This window comes from Bathycoccus prasinos (assembly GCF_002220235.1).
Source record: "Bathycoccus prasinos genomic : chromosome_5".
Lineage (NCBI taxonomy): Eukaryota > Viridiplantae > Chlorophyta > Mamiellophyceae > Mamiellales > Bathycoccaceae > Bathycoccus > Bathycoccus prasinos.
Window position 1 is genome coordinate 865,140 of NC_024004.1, and position 21,419 is coordinate 886,558.

Genomic DNA, 21,419 nt, shown 5'->3' on the forward strand with positions numbered 1-21,419 from the left:
GCATTTGTTATGACGCGTTTTCGTAAATGTTGGTGAACTTTATAACGTGTTGTATCGCGCGCATGTGAGCGCGTTTTGGGTATTATGTATTAATAAAACTCTCTAAAGTCGCGAGAAGAACATCACCCAAGCCAAATCATTCGATGAAAAATTATCGTCACGGCGTCCGTTCCCATTTCTTCGCTTCTTCTTCTTTAATACGTCGTCTAAATCAGCAGCTTCTCGATGTTTTGCTTCAAACTCTCGATGCTGGTTTTCAACTGACTCCCTTCGTTCGTCGTGACCGAGGCGGAAATCACCGGTCTGGAAACCCCGCACGCTCTCCCGAGCGCCTGTTTACTCGGCACGAAAACGTACGGCACGTTCTTATCCTCCGCCAATAAAGGTAAGTGTAACAAAATCTCCAGCGGTTCCGTATCCGCCGCCAGAACGATAAACTCGCAAATGCCTCTGTTCAAGGTCTTCGTCGCTTCGTTGGCGCCTTTTTTCAGTTGCTTGTAGTTGTTCGCCTGTTGGACGATGTCGAGGATGCTGATGGTTAATTGCGCGTCCGCGAGCGGGTACGCTTTCGGGTTTTCGTTGTTGGACATTTTTTTGTTAATGCTGTCTGTGGGTTTTATTGAATACGAGAAGAGGAAGAATTCAATTTGGTCAGCTCAAGTGCGCAAAGAAAGTCCGCTCGAAAGAAAGAACGAATAAAGAGATTTACACCAAAATAAAGCGCGTTACGAGGACGACGTGTGCACGACGTAAACGACGACGCAATAATTGGAAAACGAACCAACTTCTTAAGCGGACAATTCAGAGAGAGAATGAGAGAATTCTTTACGGGAAAGAAAAGACAACACACAATTATATACTACCTTTTAAACACAACAAGAAAGTGTATTATTATATAGTTTATATGTAATAAAGCTTCACGGCTCTCACTGTTTTTCTTCTTCTTCTTCTTTGTTGAAGAGGAGAGAGAACTCGAGCTCGGCGTTGGAATGCTGTTTGTTTGCGCGTGTTTTTGCGTTGACAATTCTGATGAATTTGAGCGCAAGAACAGCCGCCTTTTTCTTTCTTTTGAGCTCCAACGTGGTACTAAACCCTAAACCCTAAATACTACAGAGGGAATTTTCCCACAAACACTTAACAAAAAAAAAAAACACTCTGCTGCTGCTTTTTATCCTCCTCCTTTTCTTCTTTCGAAGAAGAGAGGATGATGCTTTTCGCGTCGTCGTCGTTTAGTACTACTACTCAATCGTCTGAGAAGTCCCGCTTTGTTTGTCACATCATCCACGGAAACGAGAGGACAAGAAGGAGGAAGAGAAAAGAGTTTTTTTGGCGGCGAAATTCGCAAAAATGGTGTTCAAGCAGCAACAACAACAAACGGACGACGACGAGGATGATGGCGACGACGATGGAAAACTCTTCCAGCAACAACGATACGATCGTGGCGATCGCGACGCCGATTGTTCCTCAGTTAGGCGGGGTTTCTATCGTTCGAATCAGCGGAGAGAACGCGAGGGAGATTGCGAATGAGATTTTTAAACCAACCGGGAAAAGAAAAGATTGTTTTCAGTCGCACGTGGTCCTTCACGGGACGATTGTGAACAACAACGACGGAGAAGTTATCGACGAAGTTCTCCTTTTACCAATGCTGAAACCTCGATCGTACACCGCGGAAGACGTGGTTGAAATACACACGCACGGCGGGTCCGTGTGCGCCGCGAGAGTGTTAGACGCGTGCTTACGCACGAACGCGTGTCGATTGGCGAGGAACGGCGAGTTTACCATGCGAGCGTTTTTGAACGGGAGGTTGGATTTGTCGCAAGCGGAAGCGGTGCATTCGTTGATTCGAGCGGAGACGGATGAGGCAGCGGTGCAAGCGCTGAAGACGTTGAGAGGTGGTTTGTCCAACGACGTCAAAGAGGCGAGAAGGAGGATGATTGATGTTTTGGCAGAGTTGGAAGCGCGGTTGGACTTTGACGACGAGATGGTACCTCTGGACGTCGATAAGATTGCGAAAGAAGTGGACGAGGCGAAAGAAGTGGCGTTGAGCGCGTTGAAAACGTCGCAGAAGAACGCGAGTTTGTCGGTTGGGTGCACGCTGGCGATTGTCGGACGTCCAAACGCGGGAAAATCGAGATTGTTGAATCGATGGACGAAGAGCGAACGATCGATAGTCACCGACGTGGAAGGGACGACGAGAGATGTGGTCGAGGCGGCGGTAAATGTGAGTGGCGTGAAGGTCACTCTGTTAGATACGGCTGGCATAAGAGGTGGAAGTAGTAGGAGTAGTAGTAATAGTAGTAATAGTAACGGTAGTAGCGGTAGTGATGATAGTAACAAAGAAGAGGAAACCGAAATAATAGATAAAGTGGAAGCGGTCGGAATCGAGCGTTCGAAAATAGCCGCGCGAGGAGCAGATTTGTGCGCGTTCGTTTTAGACGCCAGTCGAGGGTGGGAACGCGCCGACGAGACCGTTTGGAGAGAAGCTTTAGACGTGGCGAAAAACGTGATTTTTGTGGCAAATAAAATGGACGATATCACGGAGAACGCATCTCTGATTGAAGAAATGAAAAGTGACCCGAGCGGGAAGATGAAACCGTTCTTGACGAATCAATTGCGCGTGCCCGAATACGTGTTGGACAAGTGCAATTTAAACAACGTCGTCTTCTTATCTGCCAAAGAAGGGTTTGGTATCGAAGATTTAGAGTCAAAAGTGTCCAACGCTTTCGAATCTGGTCTTTCCAGCGTCGAAGGCGACGCTTATTTTGTCTCCTCTCGGCAAAGCGAAGCGTTGAAACACGCCGTAGAAGCCATGGAACGCGTGAAAGAATCCGCGCTGAACGATTTACCCGTAGACTTTTGGACGATTGATTTACGAGAAGCCGCGGTGGCGTTGGGGGAAGTTACCGGCGAAGACGTTTCGGAGGATATTTTAGGGACCATATTCGAGCGATTTTGTATTGGCAAATAATAATATTATTACATCTTCTAATGCGTTGTTCTACGTTTTATTACATTTTGTTCCCCTGCTTTATTAGAACGCTTTCGTCGACAAAGCTCTCAACTGCGACGCGAATGGGCTATACTTCTTCACTATTTCACTCTCGTCGTCTGAATCGTCGTCACTACATTTGGAATCAACGGACACGATCGCCATGAGCACATCCGACATCGCCTTAAACACGTTCAAAACAGAATCGACGTTTCCAGGTCCTCTCTCATCGTTTTCTTCGTCCCCGTATCCGCGAACCGCCTGTCGCCAAGCGTGCGCTCGCTCGGCGGTAACGCTCGCGTTCTTCGTAATACCGCTCGCGCGTTTCGAAAAGTGCAACACGTTCGCCTCTAACGCACACTTCAGCTTCGCTCGTATCCTCTTCAACATTTTATCATTCTCGTCGTCGTTTTTGTCTAACATCACCACCGGGTCCACTCGCCTTAAAAGCGACTCCAACGAAACCTCCTTCTCCTCCTCGCTTTTACTTTTTTTCCTCCTCCTCTTTTCGTCCTCCGCATCGTCGTCGTTTACGTCTGAATCGTCCGACTTTGACGACGTCTTCTTCCTCTTAAACTCCTTTTTCGTCTCCTTTTCCTTCTCCTTTTTATGCTTCTTCTTCTCTTTTCGTCGTCGTTTTTCTCCTCGTTTCTCTTTCTCGTCGTCGTCGTTACACTCTTCGTCCTTCTCGTTCGCCGCCGTCGTCGTTTGCTGCTTATGCTGCGCTTTCAACATCCTCGCGATCGCGGCTAAACCGCCGCTGTCTTTCAGCTGCTCCGTGGTGCGCATTCTTTCAGTTCTTCTGTGGTTGTGTGTAATGTAAGTTGCGTTCGACTTTTTATGACGTGTTTTTCACCGCTGCGCGGATGTGATGGTAAACAAGAGTACATGTGTGTCGTATAGTATTACAAAGCGAGCGCGGGAATAATCATTGGGATTCATTCTCTCATCATCAGCGAAGAATCAGGATCGATCGACTAGTATATTATCGTAACAAATTCGTCGTCTTTTTATTCGTAATCCCGATGGTGATCATCTGTTCTTTCAACTTCACGGTACACGCGCTCCCGTTCGCCCTTACTCGAAACGCGTTGGTCCGTTTCTCTCTCGTCACGTCCACCGGTATTGAAATCTTACATCGACTCCCACTCGCGAACGGGAGTTTCACTTCCCGTTCCAGTTTCCCACTCGCGTGGCCGATTTCTTTCATCACGCCTATGGCGCCTACGGATAATATTAACGGGTTTAACGGTACCGCCTCGAACGCGAAGAACGGATCTCGTTTTTTGAAGTTGTACCCACAGGACAACGAGACGGAACATTTCCCGAATTTGTTCCTTTCGAACGCGCGGAACTTCTTCTTCAATTCGACTTGGCTCGAGTCTAAAACGATCGTCGGTGTCCACGTGTTGAACTCTTTTTCGTCGAGAAGAGACACTTTTGAAGGCACGTCGTATTCGAGTTTCCCGTAGGTACTTATTTCTTTCTTTTGGACGAACGCGGAGGCGCCGACGGTGAAGCGAACGTTTTGCGGTTTCAGTAAGATTGTTTTCTCCAATTGGAACACGGATTGGAAGTGGTCGTGGACGGAAAAGGATAACGGGATGGAGGATTTCTTCAATCGCTCGGAAAACGTGGAAGTGCGCTGTAAAGGAGGAGGTTTAGGAGGAGACGAAGGCATTGGTTCTTGCGCTGGTTCCGGACTTTCCATGTTAAATGAGTTCGCTCTTTGTTGTGAAGCGAAAAGAGGGAGAAAAGAGTGTTATAAACTTTTGACGATGAAATGATGATGAAAATGATGCAGACTTTCCGACTTTCGTAAATCTATTGTTGCGTATTTATAACAACCGATGTTCGCACGCTAATAAGTATCTGTTGACTACTGTGTTTGTGTGTGAGCTAAATGAAACAAACGCGAAATGTAACAGCGACGGTGCGTCCTTAAGTCCGAAGTCCAACTCCTCCTCAAAATCTCTCTCTTCATATCTATATACTCTCTCTGAAAATTAATATTTATTATAAAAATCGGGTTCATTTACTTGTCCGCGCTACCCAATTCCTTGGCCACCTTTCTTAACCTCTTCGCCGTCTTGGCTTGAGACTTCACCCCCATGACGCCACCACCCCACGTTCGCGCGTGCTCCTTGGCCTTTTCGTTGTACGACGCCTTGATCGCTTCGACTAACTTAGAAAGCTCCATCTTGTCTTCCTGCTTCACCGCCGTCAACGCCAACGCCGTGGCGGTTTTCTTGTGCACGACGGCACCCAAACGCGCCTTACCCTTCACGATGCAATACGGGACGTTCATGCGTTGGCACAACGCCGGGAGCCAAATGACCAACTCGAGCGGGTCGACGTCGTGCGCAATGACGACTAATTCCGCCTTGCCTTGCTCGACCAAGTACGTGATGTGGTTAATACCGTACTTGACAACAACTGGTTTCTTGACGTCGGACTCCTTGCCTTCCGCGGCATCCTTGGCCATATCCGTCAAACGTTCCTTCTTTTGCGCGTTGTCCTCCGGGCGATACTTCATGAGCATCTTGAACAAGTTCGTCGCCATGTTCTTGTCCAAAGTCTTCGTGAACTGGTTAATCGCCGGCGGCACTCGCAATCTCTTTTTCAACACTTGTCGTTGTCTTTGAATGCGAACGTATTTCGGCCATTTCACGTATCTGTTTAACGGCGTTTTCGGCATCATGTCGTTGCCAATGCCAAAGTTTTTCGGTTCGCGAACAAATCGCGGGTCCGTCGGTTCCTTGACCGTGTTCGCGGCAATCTTCGCCTTGATGGCGGCAGGGACGGCGGCGACTTTCTTTTTCGGTGGCTGTGTTGTTGTTAAGAGAGAGGAGAGAAGGTCAGCGGTTGTTTCGATGTAGAAACGACGACGACGAGGCATACGTATGATGGACGAGAGAGAGAGATTTTTTTCCATTTTAGGACTTGAGCCCGTCCGTCATCATCGCGCAGAATGGTGATGGAAATGCAAAAAGACTCCCATTACGCGAAATACGCATCGCAGGTCACGCGTACGCGTTGCGTGCGAAAGAACGCGTGGATTTCGATTTTTCAATCGCTTCTTCCAGTTGTTCGGTGGTCTCGCAGACACTCTCTCTACCCGCATACGCGCACTCCTAAAAAACCCGATTTACCAAAAATTCGCGCGTAAAAAGCATCATCATCATCATCGCTCTTCTTCGTAAAAGAGAAAGACGCGAACGCGACTCTCCCGCTTTTACGAGCTTTTCTCTTTCAGAAGAGAAAAGAAAACGAAGAATACCACGAACACAAATGCTATACGTATTCGCGCATTTAAGTGTATAGAGAACGTACCATTATTTTAGGTCGAGTGTTATTAATGTTGTGTGTGTTCTCGCGAACAAAAAAAATGTGAAGAGAGAGAACGAAAGAGAGAACGAAAGAAGCGAAAGAGTAGAAAAAGCAGAGACGAAAAACAACAGAAGACAGAGAGAAGCTGTTTGCCCGAGAAAAAAAGAAGAGCAAAAAACGAGACAAAAATTCACTCTTTTTCTCTCTCGACCAATTGGAGGTGTTGGTGTGCTTCAGTAGTAGTACGAATACTAATACTACGAATAACAACAACAACAACAACAATAAAGGCGTCTGAACGCTGTGATTCTTCTCAAAAGCGCTCTCGAAAGAAGCGAAAGAAAGAAGCAAGACAGGGAAGAGAGCGCTTTTTCGTACGGAATAAGAGAGACTAAATAAGAGAGAGAATTCGAAACGTTTTCCAAGGGATTCGATTCTTCTCGTGTATTCGAATTGGCTTCATCAGAGAACGAGAGCAAAAAAGACTTTCCACGCGCAGTAGTTTGAACAACAACAACAACTTGAAAGCAGAAGTAATCAGGAAGCGGTGGTTGTTTCTCTCTCTTTGCTCCGCGTTCAAGAAGAAAAAGACGGGATAAAAGCGAAAAGAAACGTACCATAGTTTTATACATTTCGGCGGCGAAAAATGGACCGGGATGATTGGATTCGACCGCCGAAGAGTGGAGAGGTAAACAACAACACGAGCGTCATCATCGCGAACGACGAGAGCAAAAAGACTTCGACGCGTACGAAGACCAATCGCGGTATTCGTCGTCGCTCGTCTTTGCGGGTTCTTGGTTCCTCGAGAACCCGATCTGGATGCGTTTTTAAAACGCGTGCCTCGAAAGCCACGTCACAGTCGAATTCGTCCGTATCGTTTTCTTCGTTTTCTTCTCAACCTTCTTTTTCCTCTTCTTCTTTAACAGCGAAACGACGACGACAAAGACCCGCGATACGACGATACGATACGATGCGATCGAAGAAAAGTAGTAGACCACGCGAAAAAGAACAACAACAAAGACGAGAACCAGCGCTTTTCTTTTCATCCTCGTCGTCGTCGCTTTCGTCGTTACGGACGCCGCCGGAGGAGGAGACCATCCGCGAGGAGGACGTTTCGCTGAGTTTAGTAGAAAACATCGAGAAAGACAACGCGTTCTTTTCGCCGTCGTTTAGCGTGGACGAGCTTACGCGTATTTTTCACGAAGGAGGTCATCATCCGGACGACGATGATGATAACACGTTCGATAACCATTTCTTCGCTGACCTGGATTCCACTCTTTTTTCATCACCTCGTTATTCTTTCCCTCCATCTTTCTCACATTTGTGGAACGACGATAAACATCATCAGATACTGACGACGCGACAAGATGCAGAAAAAAGAGCGGAAAAGTTACCGCCCGGGTTTGCTTTAGCCGGATTACCTGGATTTCCGAACGAGTTACACGTCTTTAAAGGTATTCCCGCCCCGATTGGTGCCGATGTGAGCGCGGCCTCGTTATGGGGGGGTGGAGCAGGTAGTAACAAGCGCAAATTAGATAGCAAAGATAGCGTAGGAGCGAAGAAGGGTAGCGCGGCGAGCATGAAGAAGGCGGCCAAGATGATAAACGCAGGGCCGAAGCGACCACCGAGCAGAGGTGGTGCTAAAACAGACACGCCGCGTAGTAAGAAGCAAAAGTTAGCGTCGCATAAGTCGTTACCGGCTCATGGCGGCATGTTTGATATTCCCGATATCATGGGTTCCGATATCGCCCGATACCACTCCATGAACGGCGGCATGCACGAACTCCCACACGACGTGCTCGGCTTAACCGAAATCGAGCGGCAACAGGAGTATTTACTCACGCAACAAAAACTCCGAACACCCGCGCAGATTCAAGAAGAGAAAGAACAGAAGATTGCGCTGAAGAAAAAGCTCGGCGAGGTACAAGCTTTGGTGGAAAGTTTAGAGACGAGAGCCGTGGCGGTGGCGAACGAGCGCGATAAAAAGTTTGAGAAGATGCACGAAGACCAACAAGACTATCAACAAAAAGACGAAATGCGAAAGAAACACGCCGCGTTTAGAGTCATCACCACGCAGAGGACGAAATCTGGCGCGAAATCGGAGTTCAAGGAAGGTTTCGAAGTGTTGCGATATCGCTCGTTGCTCGACGTCGTCCACCGTCAATGCTTAGCCGCGGTGAGACAAGTCATGTCGCACGATTGGGGTGGACCGTTCCGCATGCCCGTCGATGCCGTGGCGTTGGGTTTGGCAAACTATCACACGATAATTACCAATCCGATGGACCTCGGAACGATTAAAAAGTTCATCGAAGACGGCGGTAAATACGAACTCGCGAAAGAGGTTCACGAGGACGTCGAGTTGACGTTTAACAACGCCATGAAGTTTAACGCGGAAGGAACAGATGTGCACGTGATGGCAAAGACCTTGTTGGCGCTTTGGCACACGAAATACGAAGGTATCGTCGCGCGAGAAAAGGAAGTCGAGGAAGGTTTGTTACTGGACCGAGACGCGTGTATCGCCAAAGCCGCCGCGGCGGCGTCGAAATTAGAGTATCAAACGATTCAAAGCGAGTGCCAAACGATCATGCAAGCCTTGGGATTAGCACAAAATCAGCTATCCGACCTCGAATTAAAATCGATCGTTTTGTTCAAACCGATGACGGCGGACGAGAAGAGCGCGTTGGGCGACATCTTGAAGAGCTTGACCGCCGAAGACTCGGAGAAAGCGAGACAGATTTTATCCGACGGGCCGACGAAAGAGTACGATCGCCAAATTCTTGAGGCCGAGGCACAACACAGACAACGATTGAACGCGAATGTTGGCGCTACTTCTGAATGGGACAACCACCCGGACGAACGGCAGATGTACGTGCCGACGACGGCGACGGATATTACCAGTCGAAGGTTGCAAAGATTCACGAGGATGGTTGCCCGAAACAAAGTCGCGCAGAAGGAAGGTTGGTGCGGAAATCCTCTTCCGGAGACGAAGAAAGAACGCGTGATTGAAGCATTCGGTGGCGAGAAGAACGCGAGCGACTTGTTGGTGGTCTCGTCTCCGTCCGCCGCGGTAAAAGAAGATGAAGAAGAAGAAGAGCAAAAAATAGAAGAAGAAGAAGAAAATAAGAAGGAAGAAACTACCCCCGGGGGAAAAGGCGAAGGAGAAGGAGAAGAGAAGAAGACGACAGAGTCGGACGACGGCGCGGAAACGACGACCGTCGACGGTAACGGTGGCGCTGGTGATGATGTCGCGACGGAGGACAAGAAAGAACCGGTGGTTGCTCCTCTAGAGGCGGCGGCGAGTGTTCAGATCAAGCAAGAGAAAGCGGGCAGCGGGAGCGACGGTGCGACAACTATAGGCCAAGATCCACTGCATGTGTTCGCGTTGACGCTTGGTTCGGACAGTAAAGCCGTCCAAGAAGCTCAACGACGACGAGAAGAACACAAAAAGCACCTGGAAGAACACAAACAACGCCTGGAAGAAGAAAAAGCGCGCTTGCAAGAGCAACAGAAGCAGCAAGAGCAAGAACGCCAACGTCAAATCGCGATTCAACAACAGCTCGAACGAGAAGAAATGCTCAAACAACGCATGCTTGCGCAGCAAAAGAAAGCCTCTCTCACGCAGTTCGACTCCATCATGGACGGGTTCGATCCGGGACTGCCTGCCGGAGGGAACAAGAAGAAAAAGAAGAAGAAACCGGCCACGCCTTCTAACCCGACGCCGGCGGCGCCAGCGCCTGTGCCAGCGGGACCCAACCTCCACGCCCTTCCACACCCACAACTCGACGACGACTTCGAGCAGAATCTGCGAGGCATCGACGAGCTCGGCGACGCGGACGACTTTGACTTTGACGCTCTTTTAGGAGAGAACATATTCTAAACGACCGCTCGCGGCAAAAAAATTGTACTCCTCCAAGTCGCGCACATCGCGCGCGATATATATCATTATTTTTATAAAGAAAACAAAAGGTCATCAACCATATACTAAGAAAACCACGAGTTGTTCATTGTTGTTGTTGTTATTATTGTTATTATTATTACACACACACACACACACACGCATTATTCGCGCAAACACATGCGCGTACGCGTTTTTCCTTTCGCTCTTCTCTGGTGTATTTTCTTCATTCGCAGAATTTTCACTAAAAAAAAGTTTGCTTCCCTGTTGTTCAAATCGATCAAAATCTCTCCTTTTCCCTCACACTCCTCTGAGAGACTCCTCGAGTAAAAGAAAAGAAAAATGGACGCGGCGACTCACGGATTACAGATGGATTTACGCGCGCGACAGAAACGCGCCGTCGTGAGAATGTTCGACGACGTTTTGCTCGAGAGTACGCGTCACAGCGCGCAACTGCGCGACGATGCATTCGGAGGAAGATCACATCATCATCACGGGGACATTCAGTACAAAATCTTAATCCTGGACAAGTTCACGTTCGATGTCATCGCACCTCTCTTAAAAGTGAACGAACTCAGACAGCACGGCATCACGTTAACTTTACTGTTAGAGAGCGAACGCGAGCAGATTCCAGACGTCCCGGCGGTCTATTTCGTGCAACCGACCGCGAGAAACGTGCAAAGAATGTCGCACGATTTGGGCGAGAACTTGTACGAGAGTTATCACTTTCACTTCACGAGAGAACTGCCGAGAAGCGCCTTGGAAGAGCTGGCGACGGCTTCGGTGAAAGCCAACATCGCGAATCGAATAAAAAGAGTGTTCGATCAAAACTTGGATTTCGTGAGTTTAGAGCGCGACGTGTTTTCAATCATGCGACCGGACGCGTTTAAGAAGTTGAACGATCCGAAGAGCAGAGGCGAGGACATCGAAAAGTGCATCGCGGACGTGACCAACGGTCTGTTCGCGACGGTCATGACGATGGGGCAAGTGCCGGTTATTCGGTGTCCTAAAGGTGGCGCCGCGGAAATGGTCGGGAGAGAGTTGGAAAGCAAACTCAGAGATTATTTGGGGAGTAAAAACGGGAGCGGGTTTGGGCAGATGCCGCTGATTGGCGTCGGCAACGCGAACGGCGCAGCGGCGCAGCAAATGGCGAGGCCGATACTCGCGATTTTTGACAGAAACTACGATTTTACCGCCAGTTTACAACACGCGTGGCACTACGAACCGTTAGTGCACGACGTGTTGCACATGAAGTTGAATCGAGTGGACGTGAAGCCGGATAAAAATGCCGTCGGCGCGGACGCCAAGACGAAATCGTACGCGTTGGACGATTCGGATGATTTCTGGAAAAAGTATAAAGACGCGCAGTTTCCCAAAGTGGCCGAAAGCGTAGAGGTGGAGTTGGCGGAATATAAAAGAGCGATCGCGGAAGTCAACGCCGCGTCTGCATCCGCGGCGAATTCCACCGGGGGCGACGACGCCGACGATCAAACCGGCGCGAGCACGGCCAAGTTGACGAAAGCGGTGGAGTCGTTGCCGAAATTACAAGAGCACAAAAAGTTAATCGATAAGCACACGAACATTGCCACCGCTCTGTTAAAAGAAATTAAACAAAGAGGTTTGGACGAGTACTTTTCCATCGAGGAAGATTTCTGCAACGGCAAAGGCGATTGGAAAGCGGCGTTGAGTTTGTTGAGCGCCACGGGCAGAGGTTCCGCGAGCGACAAAATCCGCTTAGCGTTGATACTGTTGCTCACCTCGCAACTGAACAGTTCTGGAAATACCGGTAAAATCGACGACGAGGCCATCGAAGGCGCGTTGAGAGCGAGCGGGTGCGAAGTCGCCGCGTATAACTACGTCAAAAAAATGCTCTCGTTGAATCAACAGTTACAACAAAACAAAGGCGGCAACGCGAATAGCAGCAGCAATAGATCTCAAGCGGATATTTTAGACTGGGCGGATAGATTATACGGCCAATCGGTTGATTTAATCACGAAAACAGCGAAACACTTGTTGTCCGGCGAACGACAACTCCCCATAGCCGCCGCAGTCGAGGCGTTATTAGCGAACCAACCGTCTTCTTCATCTTCCGCGGACGTCGGCGGCGACGCGGTCGTGGATACTTTCGCCTACTTTGACGCGAAAGCGTCCGCTTCCCAACGCGCGAGCGTTCCTCTTTCAAATCGATCGTCGCACCAAGACGAACACGCCGGTGGGTACGCCTCTGCCGTCGCCTTCGTCTTGGGCGGCGGATGCTACGCCGAAGTCTTGGCGTTGCGAGAACTCGCGCAAAGAGAGCGAACGAACGGACGCGCGAAGAGCGTCTGTTACGGAGCGACGGACATGTGCGGCGGCGACGACTTCGTCTCCGAACTCGGTGAAATTGGTGGTGGTAGTAGTCGTAATAGCGATGGAGCTGCGAAGTAGAGTGCAACCGACTCCCGTATTTACATTTTTTTCTCCTCACTTGTTCTACTATCTCTTCACTCTTGTTCGTCTCTCACACACGCGAAAGAAGATGAAGAAAATGAAGAAGAAAAAGAGAACAGCAACAGCGAGAACACCAAAAACGCCGCGCTTCTTCCTCGTCTTCCTTTTCCTCGCGTTCGGGAACACCCTTTCTGGGATTCAATCGTTCTCGTATTCATCGAAAGATGAAGAAAATCATCCGCCAACGCCGGACACGATGCGAGATTTCATCATCCCGTTACCGTCGCCGTTTTTCTTCACCAGAACGGAACGAAGCACCGAAAAAGACCAAGAAGCAACGCACCGGTACGAAACGACGATGAACGGGCTCGGTTTTGGCGCTTCGTCGTCGTCGAATCATCAACAAAAGCAAGTGCAAAAAATCGTCCACAGATTGCTCTCAAAAGAGGAAGACAACGAAGAAGGAGAAGGTTTCGCGCAGACGTCGATGAACATCGTTCGAGACGATGTAAAGGCGAATTTTTTCTACGGGTACGCGGAATCGGACAAATGGTACGAGCGAGAACAGATTGGTAAAGAAGAGTTCGGCACGGGGAAGATTGCGGACACGAAACATCACGTGATTAAGACGAAGATTCGAACGACGCAAGAGTTGCAATTCGGCGCGACGGTGGTGGAACATCCGGATCCTCCGGGGATGGCGAATGATGGACACGGGGAACCGGAGAAGAGTTTGAACGCGAAGCAGGAGGCAATGAGAATTTTAGAGGCGCAGAGGAGAGCGAAGGAGGAGTTATTGGCATTAAATACTATGAGGACGACGACGACGACGACGACGAACAGCGTCGAGACGGAGGAGAAAATAGCGGCGAGAGAAGCGAAAAGAAAAGCACACGCCGAACAGGTGAAACAGAAACGAAGAGAAAAGAGACGCTCGAAGAATTCGTTCCAAAACATGGAACGGTTTAAGCGAGACGCGATCGTGAGTGGCGAACGAATGGGGTGCGAATTGTGCGATTCAATCGCGATTGAGTGTTTTAAAGAGTTGCGGTGGAAGTATTTGATGGAGAGAAACGCGTTTAAGAATAACGAGTACGAGCCGGCGGAGAAGGCGGTGATGTCGTGTCTGGTGAGCAAGTGCGGAGGCGTGACGGCGAATCCAGCGAACGCGATGAAAAATCGAGCGGTGGTGCCGGTGCCGAAACCACCGATGACGGATAATAAAAATAATAACAGAGAAGATCCACAAGAGGAGCAAAACTTTGGATTGGCGTCGATTGAGTTATCGACGATTCGAGCGCCGATGACGCACTTCGATTCCTACGCGTTAACGACGGCGTGCGAAGAGGCGTTTGATGTTCAAACCCGGAACGATGTGGCATCAAAAATAGCAAACGCGTTGAAGGATTTACGAGACCGAGATGAATTCGTTCGCAGCGAAAGAGCGAGACGAGGCGAGATTACCTCGAAAACGACCAAAAAAGATCTGTTAGCGGAGGACGCGATTGGCATCAACGCGGCAAAGCTTGGATGCGCTTTCGTGTGCGAGTTGAATAAAATGCACGTAAAAGACGAATCGAAAGAAGAAGAAATAGAAGAACAACAGTGTTCGTCTGGATTTAGCAAAGAAGAGGGAGAAGGAGAAGATGGACAACCGCCCCCTCCTCCGAAGTGCGCCACTCCTGAGGACGTGCAGGACACCGCTGCAAACGACTTTGACGACGACGACAACGACGACGATTACGAAGAGGATGTAAACTCGCGCGAACGCCACGACGAAGACGCGAACAGAAACACCCGCGACGCGCATCCTCCTCGATTTTTCACTCGCGCGCAGCACTCCAAAGCCCGTTTCCTCGCTCGAAGCGCGTTACGAAAATTAGGATGCCATCGATCCAGCTCTGGATGGTGGTCGTACGAAATTTGCTTCGAGCAGAACATCACGCAATACCACGCGACGTTCGACAACGCTCAGAAACGAGTCGTCATCGACACGAGCACGCAATCTTCCCTGGGTACTTTCAGCGCCTCAGGCACCGAAGCGCGATTACACGCGCTTTACGGCGGCAACGATCATAGTCATCGACATCAACACCACCAAAATCACCACCACGCGCCGGGACGCGACGGTGAAGACGACGCCCAACTCCTCGTGGACGGATTCGTCCCTGACAAAGCGTTCCTCCCAGGCATGACCAAAACCTTACCCGGATACGTCGTCGCGCACTTGAAAGGCGCTTATTGCGACGCCATAAACGCCCATCGCGAATCCGTCGTCCTTTACGCCTGTTCCAACGACTTACAAACACACGTCAAAGTTTACGAACAAAAAACGTGTAAGTATATCGTCGTCGTCTTCGTTAAAGAGTTGTGCGTGTTTAAACACTTTCAAAGAGAGGAAAACGTTTTGATTCGAGCCGTGAAGTAGTACGATGATACGTCGTAGCAGTAAAATTAGAACTTAATTTATTGAAGAAAAAAGTCGCCAGAACAGAAAAGAATATTCACCGCTGTACCAACACCGATGACATCGAGCAAACAAGGCATATTGGAAATCACCATCGTCTCCGCGAGCAAGTTAAAAAACACCGCCTACCTGGGCAAAATGGACCCGTACTGCGTGGTGTTCTTTCTCGGCGAAAAGACGCGGACGAAGACGGTTAAAAACGGCGGAAGTAATCCGGTTTGGGAGGAAAGTTACAAATGCAAAACGTCCTCAGATATCACCGACCAGACGATAAAACTGATGATCAAAAACGAAAACAGAATGCTCTCGGACGAAATAATCGGCGTGAGCGAGATGTCCTTAGGGGATTGTTTTCGTCTGGGGAAGGACACCATCGACGCGCCGGTGTTGAGCGCAAAGACGAGAGAACGAGTTGGAGATGTGCGAGTTCGGTGCGAATTTCGAGCGAACGAAAGCGACGCCACGAGAGTGGAGAAATCGATGGAGAAGATGGTGGCGGAGAAAGTGAAAGAGGTGGTTTCTTCGAAAAGTAACATGACAATTAGCGGGAGCATGGATAAGTTGGTATTAGAAGAAGAGAAAAAACCGCAGTATAGAGTGAATAAGATTAGCGAAGCGGTGGTCGGAGCGAACGAAGGCTGGTATTAAAATATCTCTTTATGCGAAGAACTTTTTACAACGGTCTCCCGAACAACTTTTTAATGCCAACGTCCGGGGTATCTTGCTTTACCAACGACTCTCCGACTAAGATCGCGCCACACCCGGCGTTTTGCACCACGTTGACGTCGTCGATGGTGAAAATACCGGATTCGCCAACCATGACGATGTTTCTCTCCTTCACTTCCTTGCCTAACTCCGTCGCCATTAACTCTACCGTGACGTTTAAATCGACTTTGAACGTTCCTAAATCGCGGTTGTTGATGCCTAATAAGTCGATTTCAAAGTCTCCGGACAAGACCCGTTTCATTTCGCCGTACGTGTGCACTTCCAACAAGACTTTCATCCCGACCGAGTGCGCGATTTTCGTGAAATACTTCAAATCTTGGTTATCCAAAACCGCGGTGATCAACAAAATCGCATCCGCGCCTCTCGCTCTCGCCAAATAAATTTGATACGCGTCCACGATGAACTCCTTACACAAGAGCGGACACGTGACCCCAGCTTCTTTAATCAACTTTAAATTCTCAAACCCGCCTTGGAAAAATTTCTCGTCCGTCAAAACGCTCAAACACGCCGCGCCGCCTTCCTCGTACGCTTTGGCGATTTTCACCGGATCGAAGTTCGGTTGAATCACCCCTTTCGACGGCGACGCTTTCTTCACCTCTGCGATTAACCCTGGTTGTCCTGTTTTTTCCATTTGATCTATAATCGCTTGTTTAAAATCCAACACCGGAGGCGCTAACTTCACTTGTCCTCTGACTAAACTCAGCGGCATTTTTTCCTTCATCAACGTCAACTCGTAATCTTTATACCAGACGATTTCTTCCAGAATATTCCTCGGTTTATTCTCCTCGTTATCGATTCGTTCGCCTTCCGGTGTTACCGCTTCCATCTTAAACGCGAAGCGTTCGGAACCCATGCCGAGATGTTCCTTATGGCCCGCCGGTGGTCTTCGGCGAATGGTCACTTCCCCGGTGTCGTCCATCACCGCAGCACCACCTGCGGCTTTAATTTTCATCGTCGGTGGTCTTCTTCCTCCTCCTCTGATAGTAGATGTCGTTTTACTCGTAGTACGAACGGTGTTGAAGACGTGTTGATTTTGATGCGAGGCGGCGAACATGACGACGAGAATAGAAAGATGTGTTGCGTGTGATGTGTGCAAAAGGATAAAATTCTGAGGTTTTTTGAAGCTGGAAAGAAAGAACAGACTCATAAGAAGAAGAAGAATACGATAGAGTATACTATGAATGATGAAGAATAAAGAATGGTATAATGATAATAATAATAATACAAGTTGTCTTTGACGTAATAATAAACATAATAAACATAATGAGAACAATTTCTTGTTCAATTCTTCTTCTTCTTTAAGAAGATTTGGCCGCGCGAACCAAGTCGGCGTACTTGGGGCACCCCAAATCGTGTTCCAACGCATTAGCGAACTCGTCGATATTCCAATCCATGCCGCGACCTCCGGTGATTTCGGCAGACTTGAACAAAACGACTCTGGCGCCGTCGCCGAGTTTTCGGTTGGAAAACTTTTTGTCTAATTCGCGTTTGATGTTCAGAAACGGAGTGACGACGATCGGGATCGAGGCAGACGCGAACGGGACGTTGAGGAACTGGAGGAAGAATAAGCCGCCGTCATATAAGGAGTCGACGCAGACGTCCACGTAGACGGTTTCTAACGGCGCTTGTTCGATTTGCTCGTCGTCCGAGGAGGTATCCGAGATGGATGAGATGGAGTTCTCGTTGTCGTTCTTGAGAGAAATTCCCCCTTCCCTTCTCTTGCGTGCTTCGAGTTCGTAGTGCTCCATCTCGTCGGACGCGTCGAGTGGCATCTCGTCGGACTCTTTCATCCACATCGCGTGGCGAGCTCTTTCGGTTTGACGAAGCTTCGACAACGGCAGTTTGAATAAAGCAATCGAACTTCCGCTTTTCTTTTGCTCCGAATTCTGCTGATCATCGCTGCTGTGCATGAAGATCTCCTCGACGTCAGCCTTGCCGTGTAATCGAGCGCATAAAGTTATGTTCTTCAAACTTCTTCCGTGGATTTGGATGCGAGTTCTCACGCCCGGCAAAACGCACATCGGGGAGACTGAGATGATTCGCGGGTACGAGTGCGGAAATCGAGATTGCGACTTGACAGTCAATGCGTTGATGTTAATGTCGTTGTTCGTCACTGCACCAGATGGCAAGCCAGCGCGCATGTCCGCGTACGCCGTCTTCTTCGCTCGTCCAACGCCAAAGGAGCATTTGATCGGTTTGATCTTCTCCGCGACAGCTCGAATGGGCATGTTGTCCGGCGTAAAACCTCTCCACACGGAGCAAGACATCACGTTGTTTCCTTTTCCTTCTATGCGAACGCTTAAATCGTGTAATTCCCCGTTTGAATTGTTTGAAACGACGACAGATTTTGAGTGAAGATCTTTCAATTTTTGAAGAACTTGCGTAAACTCTCGATCGACTAATCGGATCGTTTCCGCGTTGCGCTTGTACGTTCCGCTCTTTCTCGTGTACGGAAACAAAATATTTCTCGCCGATAGCGCTGGTTTGAACGCAGAAAATATGGATGTCTCAGATTCACTCCTTCCACCAGATGTCGAAGGAGGCGGCGGGTGAATGACGACGTGCGTGCCGTCCATGACGGTGCACTCTTCTTCAACCGAACGGCCGCACAACTCTCCGATGTAGTCGTAACGCTCGTTTGGCACGTCGATGAACGACAAAGCTTGTCGGCTTCTCAGATCAGTACTTCCTATATCTAAAACATCCCCGTCGGAGCCGTCCTTGGAAGTATTCAGCGAGGACGGCGGCGAGTCTCTCAAACGTTTACTTCTACTTTTCAAGTGAATACCAAAACCTAAAACTTCGAGAAAGTTATTATCCCCGGTGTAGTTTGAGTTGTTGTTGTTGTTCCTGGCAGGAGACGAAGGAGAATTGGTCTGTGACCTCGTCCTCCTTCGCGTCACCGTCCGTGTTACTGCTACTACGGGTGTTGCTGTCGTTCTTCTATCGTTTGCTTTCCTCCTCGTTGGCGAAAGGGTTGGCATTTCTTCTTCTTCTTCTTCTTCTTCTTCTTCTTCTTCGAGAACTTCCTCTTTCTCTGCATTTTGTTCATCGCCGGTGAAACGCACTCGATCAAATCGACTCTTCTCCCTATCGTATACGATCGCCGTCGTCGCCAAACTAAGATTGATATACTTCTTGGACGTGCCCGCTGCGTTGACCACGAGGTACATCAAGTGCATCACCAACGGCGTGAAGAATATAAAAGCCATATATTGCGGTGAGCATCTAGAATACATCTTCGCCGTCACGTCCATAAACGTCTCAAATTTGTTCTCAAACCACATTTCTCTCACTTCAGGCGCCGAGAACTGAAATAAAAACGCGTACACCGTAGCCATGATGGAGTAAAAGAACGAATACTTCAAGCTCGAGTACCTCGAAATACTATACTTGCCGATGATCAGAGGCATAAACACAATCGCCCCAAACTGAACCGAGGAGAACTCGTGCGAGACTGGCCCGTACAATCCGGCTAACGCCAATGTCACCTGCGGATGTCTCAAAAACGTCTTGATCATTTGTCTCCAAAAATATACTTTTTCCTCGTACTCTGCGTCGTACTCGAACTTCCCTCGCGCGCCGATTCGTTTCCTCACGCCTAAACACAAAAACGCCAGGTCAATCGCAAACTGTAACGGTACAAACGTCATCAATATGTTCTTCACGTACACCGAATACATTTCTGACGTCAAAAACCTTTTCTCATCCGGGACGATCTGTTTCACGCCGACGATGGCAATTTTCGTTTCCATAATCAAAACGCAAAGGAAGTACATCACGAATGATTTCAAACGAGGATCCCACGCGATCTTATCAATCGTCGGTAACAATTTTAAGAACTTGAATCGAGGAAGAGTCAAAAAACCAACACCACCACCCTGGTTATTGTTCTCGTTAAAAGCACCTTTAGGCGCGGAGTTTTGTTGCCGACATTCCTGATCGCGTCGCTGAAGATCTTCCTTTTTCCTCGTCGTCGTTTTTGTCATCATCGCGGGAGGAGGACGAGGAGGAGGCGCGTCGTACAAAGACTGATGGTGCATCCCCGCGATGTCTTTCCTCTCCATGATCGCATGAATCCACCTCTGAAAATTCTCCTTCAACTCCTTCGCGTGTTCTAAAAGCACCGAATGTGATTTCTGGTGCTCGACATCACTTTGCATCATCATCATCATCGCCTCGCCGTCGTTTTCCTCGTACGATCCTCGCATCTTCTTCTTCGTTTTTGTCGTCATCATCACTTCAGCGGCGTTGTTCTTCTCCTCACTCTCCGTCTTCTTCGTCAACAAAGTAGTATTCGTTTTTCGGTGGTGGTGTTGTTGTTCCAAATCCTCGGCAATTTTATGATGAACTCGTCGTCTTCTCCGCGTTGTAGTTGTTGTTGTTCTTGGTAAAAGTGGTCCGTTGCATTCCTCCCCGTCGTCTTGTTTCTCGCCTCCTGAAATTGGTAACGGTTGCGTTTCCGACGCGGTCGGGGACGTTTCAAACATCTTCTTTACGGATTAGGGAAGCTTTGACACAGTAGACAAGAAAAAAAGAGGACAGACAAAATTAAAACTAACGTGTTCTTCAATTCTCTCTTCTTTCCTCTCTTTTCCCTCCTCTTTTCGTCTCGCACGCACACACACTCTCTCTTATTTGCTCGCGTTGTTTTCCGTCGTTTACGTCGTTCACGGGTCGTTTATAACGTTGAAAAGAAAGAAAGAGAGAGCGGCTTTTCAATTGCTTTTTTTTGACCTTTTCCTTTCGGAGACGAGTTCACTAAAAAAATGTCGAAGAAAGAAGGTTGTATGGACTCTTTTAAGAGGAGAAAGACCAAAACTTCTTTTTGATTTCGACTCTCGATTAGGGTTTAGCAGAGGTACTTTTGAAAAGAATGGCGTTCTCCTCAAAAGTACAACACAGAACAACAACAACAACAACAACGACAACGACAACCACAATTGAAGAGAAAAAATGACTTTGACGATGATAACGAGCACAAACGCTGGTATTCACAGAATTACTGCGAAGAACAATTTCGTCAGAGGACGAAGAGGTGGTGGTTTTGCTCGTCGCGGAGTGAATAATAAAGAAGGTGTTTCTTTCTCCTCCGCGAGAACGAATGCGAATGCGGGGGTTAGTGTCTTCTTTCCATCATCGATTCAGACGACGACGACGAGAGAAGAAGTGAAAGACGTAGTGATGAAAGAAAAAGTAGAAAAAGAAAACAAAGGCCAGGCGATTTTAGACGTATGCAAGAAGCAATCATCCGTGCACGTGTTCACAGTCGCCGCGACGACCATGGTGGATAAAAAAATGGTCGCGCTGATAACGCAATCCGTGGCCTCGTTTATCAAATTGTATTTACTTTTACTCTTCGTGCGAGTTCTTTTGACGTGGTTTCCGAACGTGAACTGGATGCGTCAACCGTGGACGATGCTGAGACAAGTGACCGATCCGTATTTGAACCTGTTTCGTAACTTGATTCCTCCGATTATGGGGCAAATCGACTTTACGCCGATTCTCGGCTTTATGGTTTTGCAGTTCTTGGCGAGAGTGTTGAGCACGGATCCGAGTTTGGGGAGGTTTTAATAATCGAA

The 21,419-nt window shown here is 48.6% G+C and overlaps 12 protein-coding genes across 12 annotated transcripts; 6 read left to right on the forward strand and 6 right to left on the reverse strand.

The window, feature by feature from the left end:
• Positions 1–206: 206 nt before the first annotated feature.
• Positions 207–590, reverse strand: Bathy05g04480 (NHP2-like protein 1; the record flags this gene model as incomplete). The annotated part of the gene is made up of 1 exon (XM_007512839.1): positions 207–590. The coding sequence occupies one exon, from the start codon at positions 588–590 to the stop codon at positions 207–209; it is 384 nt and encodes a 127-aa protein (XP_007512901.1).
• Positions 591–1,393: 803 nt separating this feature from the next.
• On the forward strand, positions 1,394–2,968 carry Bathy05g04490 (tRNA modification GTPase TrmE; the record flags this gene model as incomplete). Its single annotated transcript, XM_007513251.1, has 1 exon — positions 1,394–2,968. One exon carries the CDS (start codon positions 1,394–1,396, stop codon positions 2,966–2,968), a length of 1,575 nt encoding a protein of 524 aa, XP_007513313.1.
• A 63-nt stretch (positions 2,969–3,031) lies between these two features.
• Bathy05g04500 (unknown protein) lies at positions 3,032–3,778 on the reverse strand (the record flags this gene model as incomplete). Its single annotated transcript, XM_007513242.1, has 1 exon — positions 3,032–3,778. The coding sequence occupies one exon, from the start codon at positions 3,776–3,778 to the stop codon at positions 3,032–3,034; it is 747 nt and encodes a 248-aa protein (XP_007513304.1).
• Positions 3,779–3,974: 196 nt separating this feature from the next.
• Bathy05g04510 (unknown protein) lies at positions 3,975–4,670 on the reverse strand (the record flags this gene model as incomplete). Its single annotated transcript, XM_007512863.1, has 1 exon — positions 3,975–4,670. One exon carries the CDS (start codon positions 4,668–4,670, stop codon positions 3,975–3,977), a length of 696 nt encoding a protein of 231 aa, XP_007512925.1.
• A 354-nt stretch (positions 4,671–5,024) lies between these two features.
• Bathy05g04520 (predicted protein) lies at positions 5,025–6,325 on the reverse strand (the record flags this gene model as incomplete). Its single annotated transcript, XM_007513150.1, has 2 exons — positions 5,025–5,816; positions 6,323–6,325. The coding sequence occupies 2 exons, from the start codon at positions 6,323–6,325 to the stop codon at positions 5,025–5,027; spliced, it is 795 nt and encodes a 264-aa protein (XP_007513212.1).
• Positions 6,326–6,965: 640 nt separating this feature from the next.
• Bathy05g04530 (bromodomain containing 2) lies at positions 6,966–10,196 on the forward strand (the record flags this gene model as incomplete). The annotated part of the gene is made up of 1 exon (XM_007512977.1): positions 6,966–10,196. One exon carries the CDS (start codon positions 6,966–6,968, stop codon positions 10,194–10,196), a length of 3,231 nt encoding a protein of 1,076 aa, XP_007513039.1.
• A 360-nt stretch (positions 10,197–10,556) lies between these two features.
• On the forward strand, positions 10,557–12,641 carry Bathy05g04540 (predicted protein; the record flags this gene model as incomplete). The annotated part of the gene is made up of 1 exon (XM_007513072.1): positions 10,557–12,641. One exon carries the CDS (start codon positions 10,557–10,559, stop codon positions 12,639–12,641), a length of 2,085 nt encoding a protein of 694 aa, XP_007513134.1.
• Positions 12,642–12,741: 100 nt separating this feature from the next.
• On the forward strand, positions 12,742–15,072 carry Bathy05g04550 (unknown protein; the record flags this gene model as incomplete). Its single annotated transcript, XM_007512931.1, has 1 exon — positions 12,742–15,072. One exon carries the CDS (start codon positions 12,742–12,744, stop codon positions 15,070–15,072), a length of 2,331 nt encoding a protein of 776 aa, XP_007512993.1.
• Positions 15,073–15,168: 96 nt separating this feature from the next.
• Bathy05g04560 (predicted protein) lies at positions 15,169–15,644 on the forward strand (the record flags this gene model as incomplete). The annotated part of the gene is made up of 2 exons (XM_007512810.1): positions 15,169–15,542; positions 15,581–15,644. The coding sequence occupies 2 exons, from the start codon at positions 15,169–15,171 to the stop codon at positions 15,642–15,644; spliced, it is 438 nt and encodes a 145-aa protein (XP_007512872.1).
• A 140-nt stretch (positions 15,645–15,784) lies between these two features.
• Positions 15,785–16,984, reverse strand: Bathy05g04570 (indole-3-glycerol-phosphate synthase; the record flags this gene model as incomplete). The annotated part of the gene is made up of 1 exon (XM_007513170.1): positions 15,785–16,984. The coding sequence occupies one exon, from the start codon at positions 16,982–16,984 to the stop codon at positions 15,785–15,787; it is 1,200 nt and encodes a 399-aa protein (XP_007513232.1).
• A 151-nt stretch (positions 16,985–17,135) lies between these two features.
• Bathy05g04580 (unknown protein) lies at positions 17,136–20,327 on the reverse strand (the record flags this gene model as incomplete). The annotated part of the gene is made up of 1 exon (XM_007513121.1): positions 17,136–20,327. One exon carries the CDS (start codon positions 20,325–20,327, stop codon positions 17,136–17,138), a length of 3,192 nt encoding a protein of 1,063 aa, XP_007513183.1.
• A 466-nt stretch (positions 20,328–20,793) lies between these two features.
• Positions 20,794–21,411, forward strand: Bathy05g04590 (predicted protein; the record flags this gene model as incomplete). Its single annotated transcript, XM_007513036.1, has 1 exon — positions 20,794–21,411. The coding sequence occupies one exon, from the start codon at positions 20,794–20,796 to the stop codon at positions 21,409–21,411; it is 618 nt and encodes a 205-aa protein (XP_007513098.1).
• Positions 21,412–21,419: the final 8 nt, after the last annotated feature.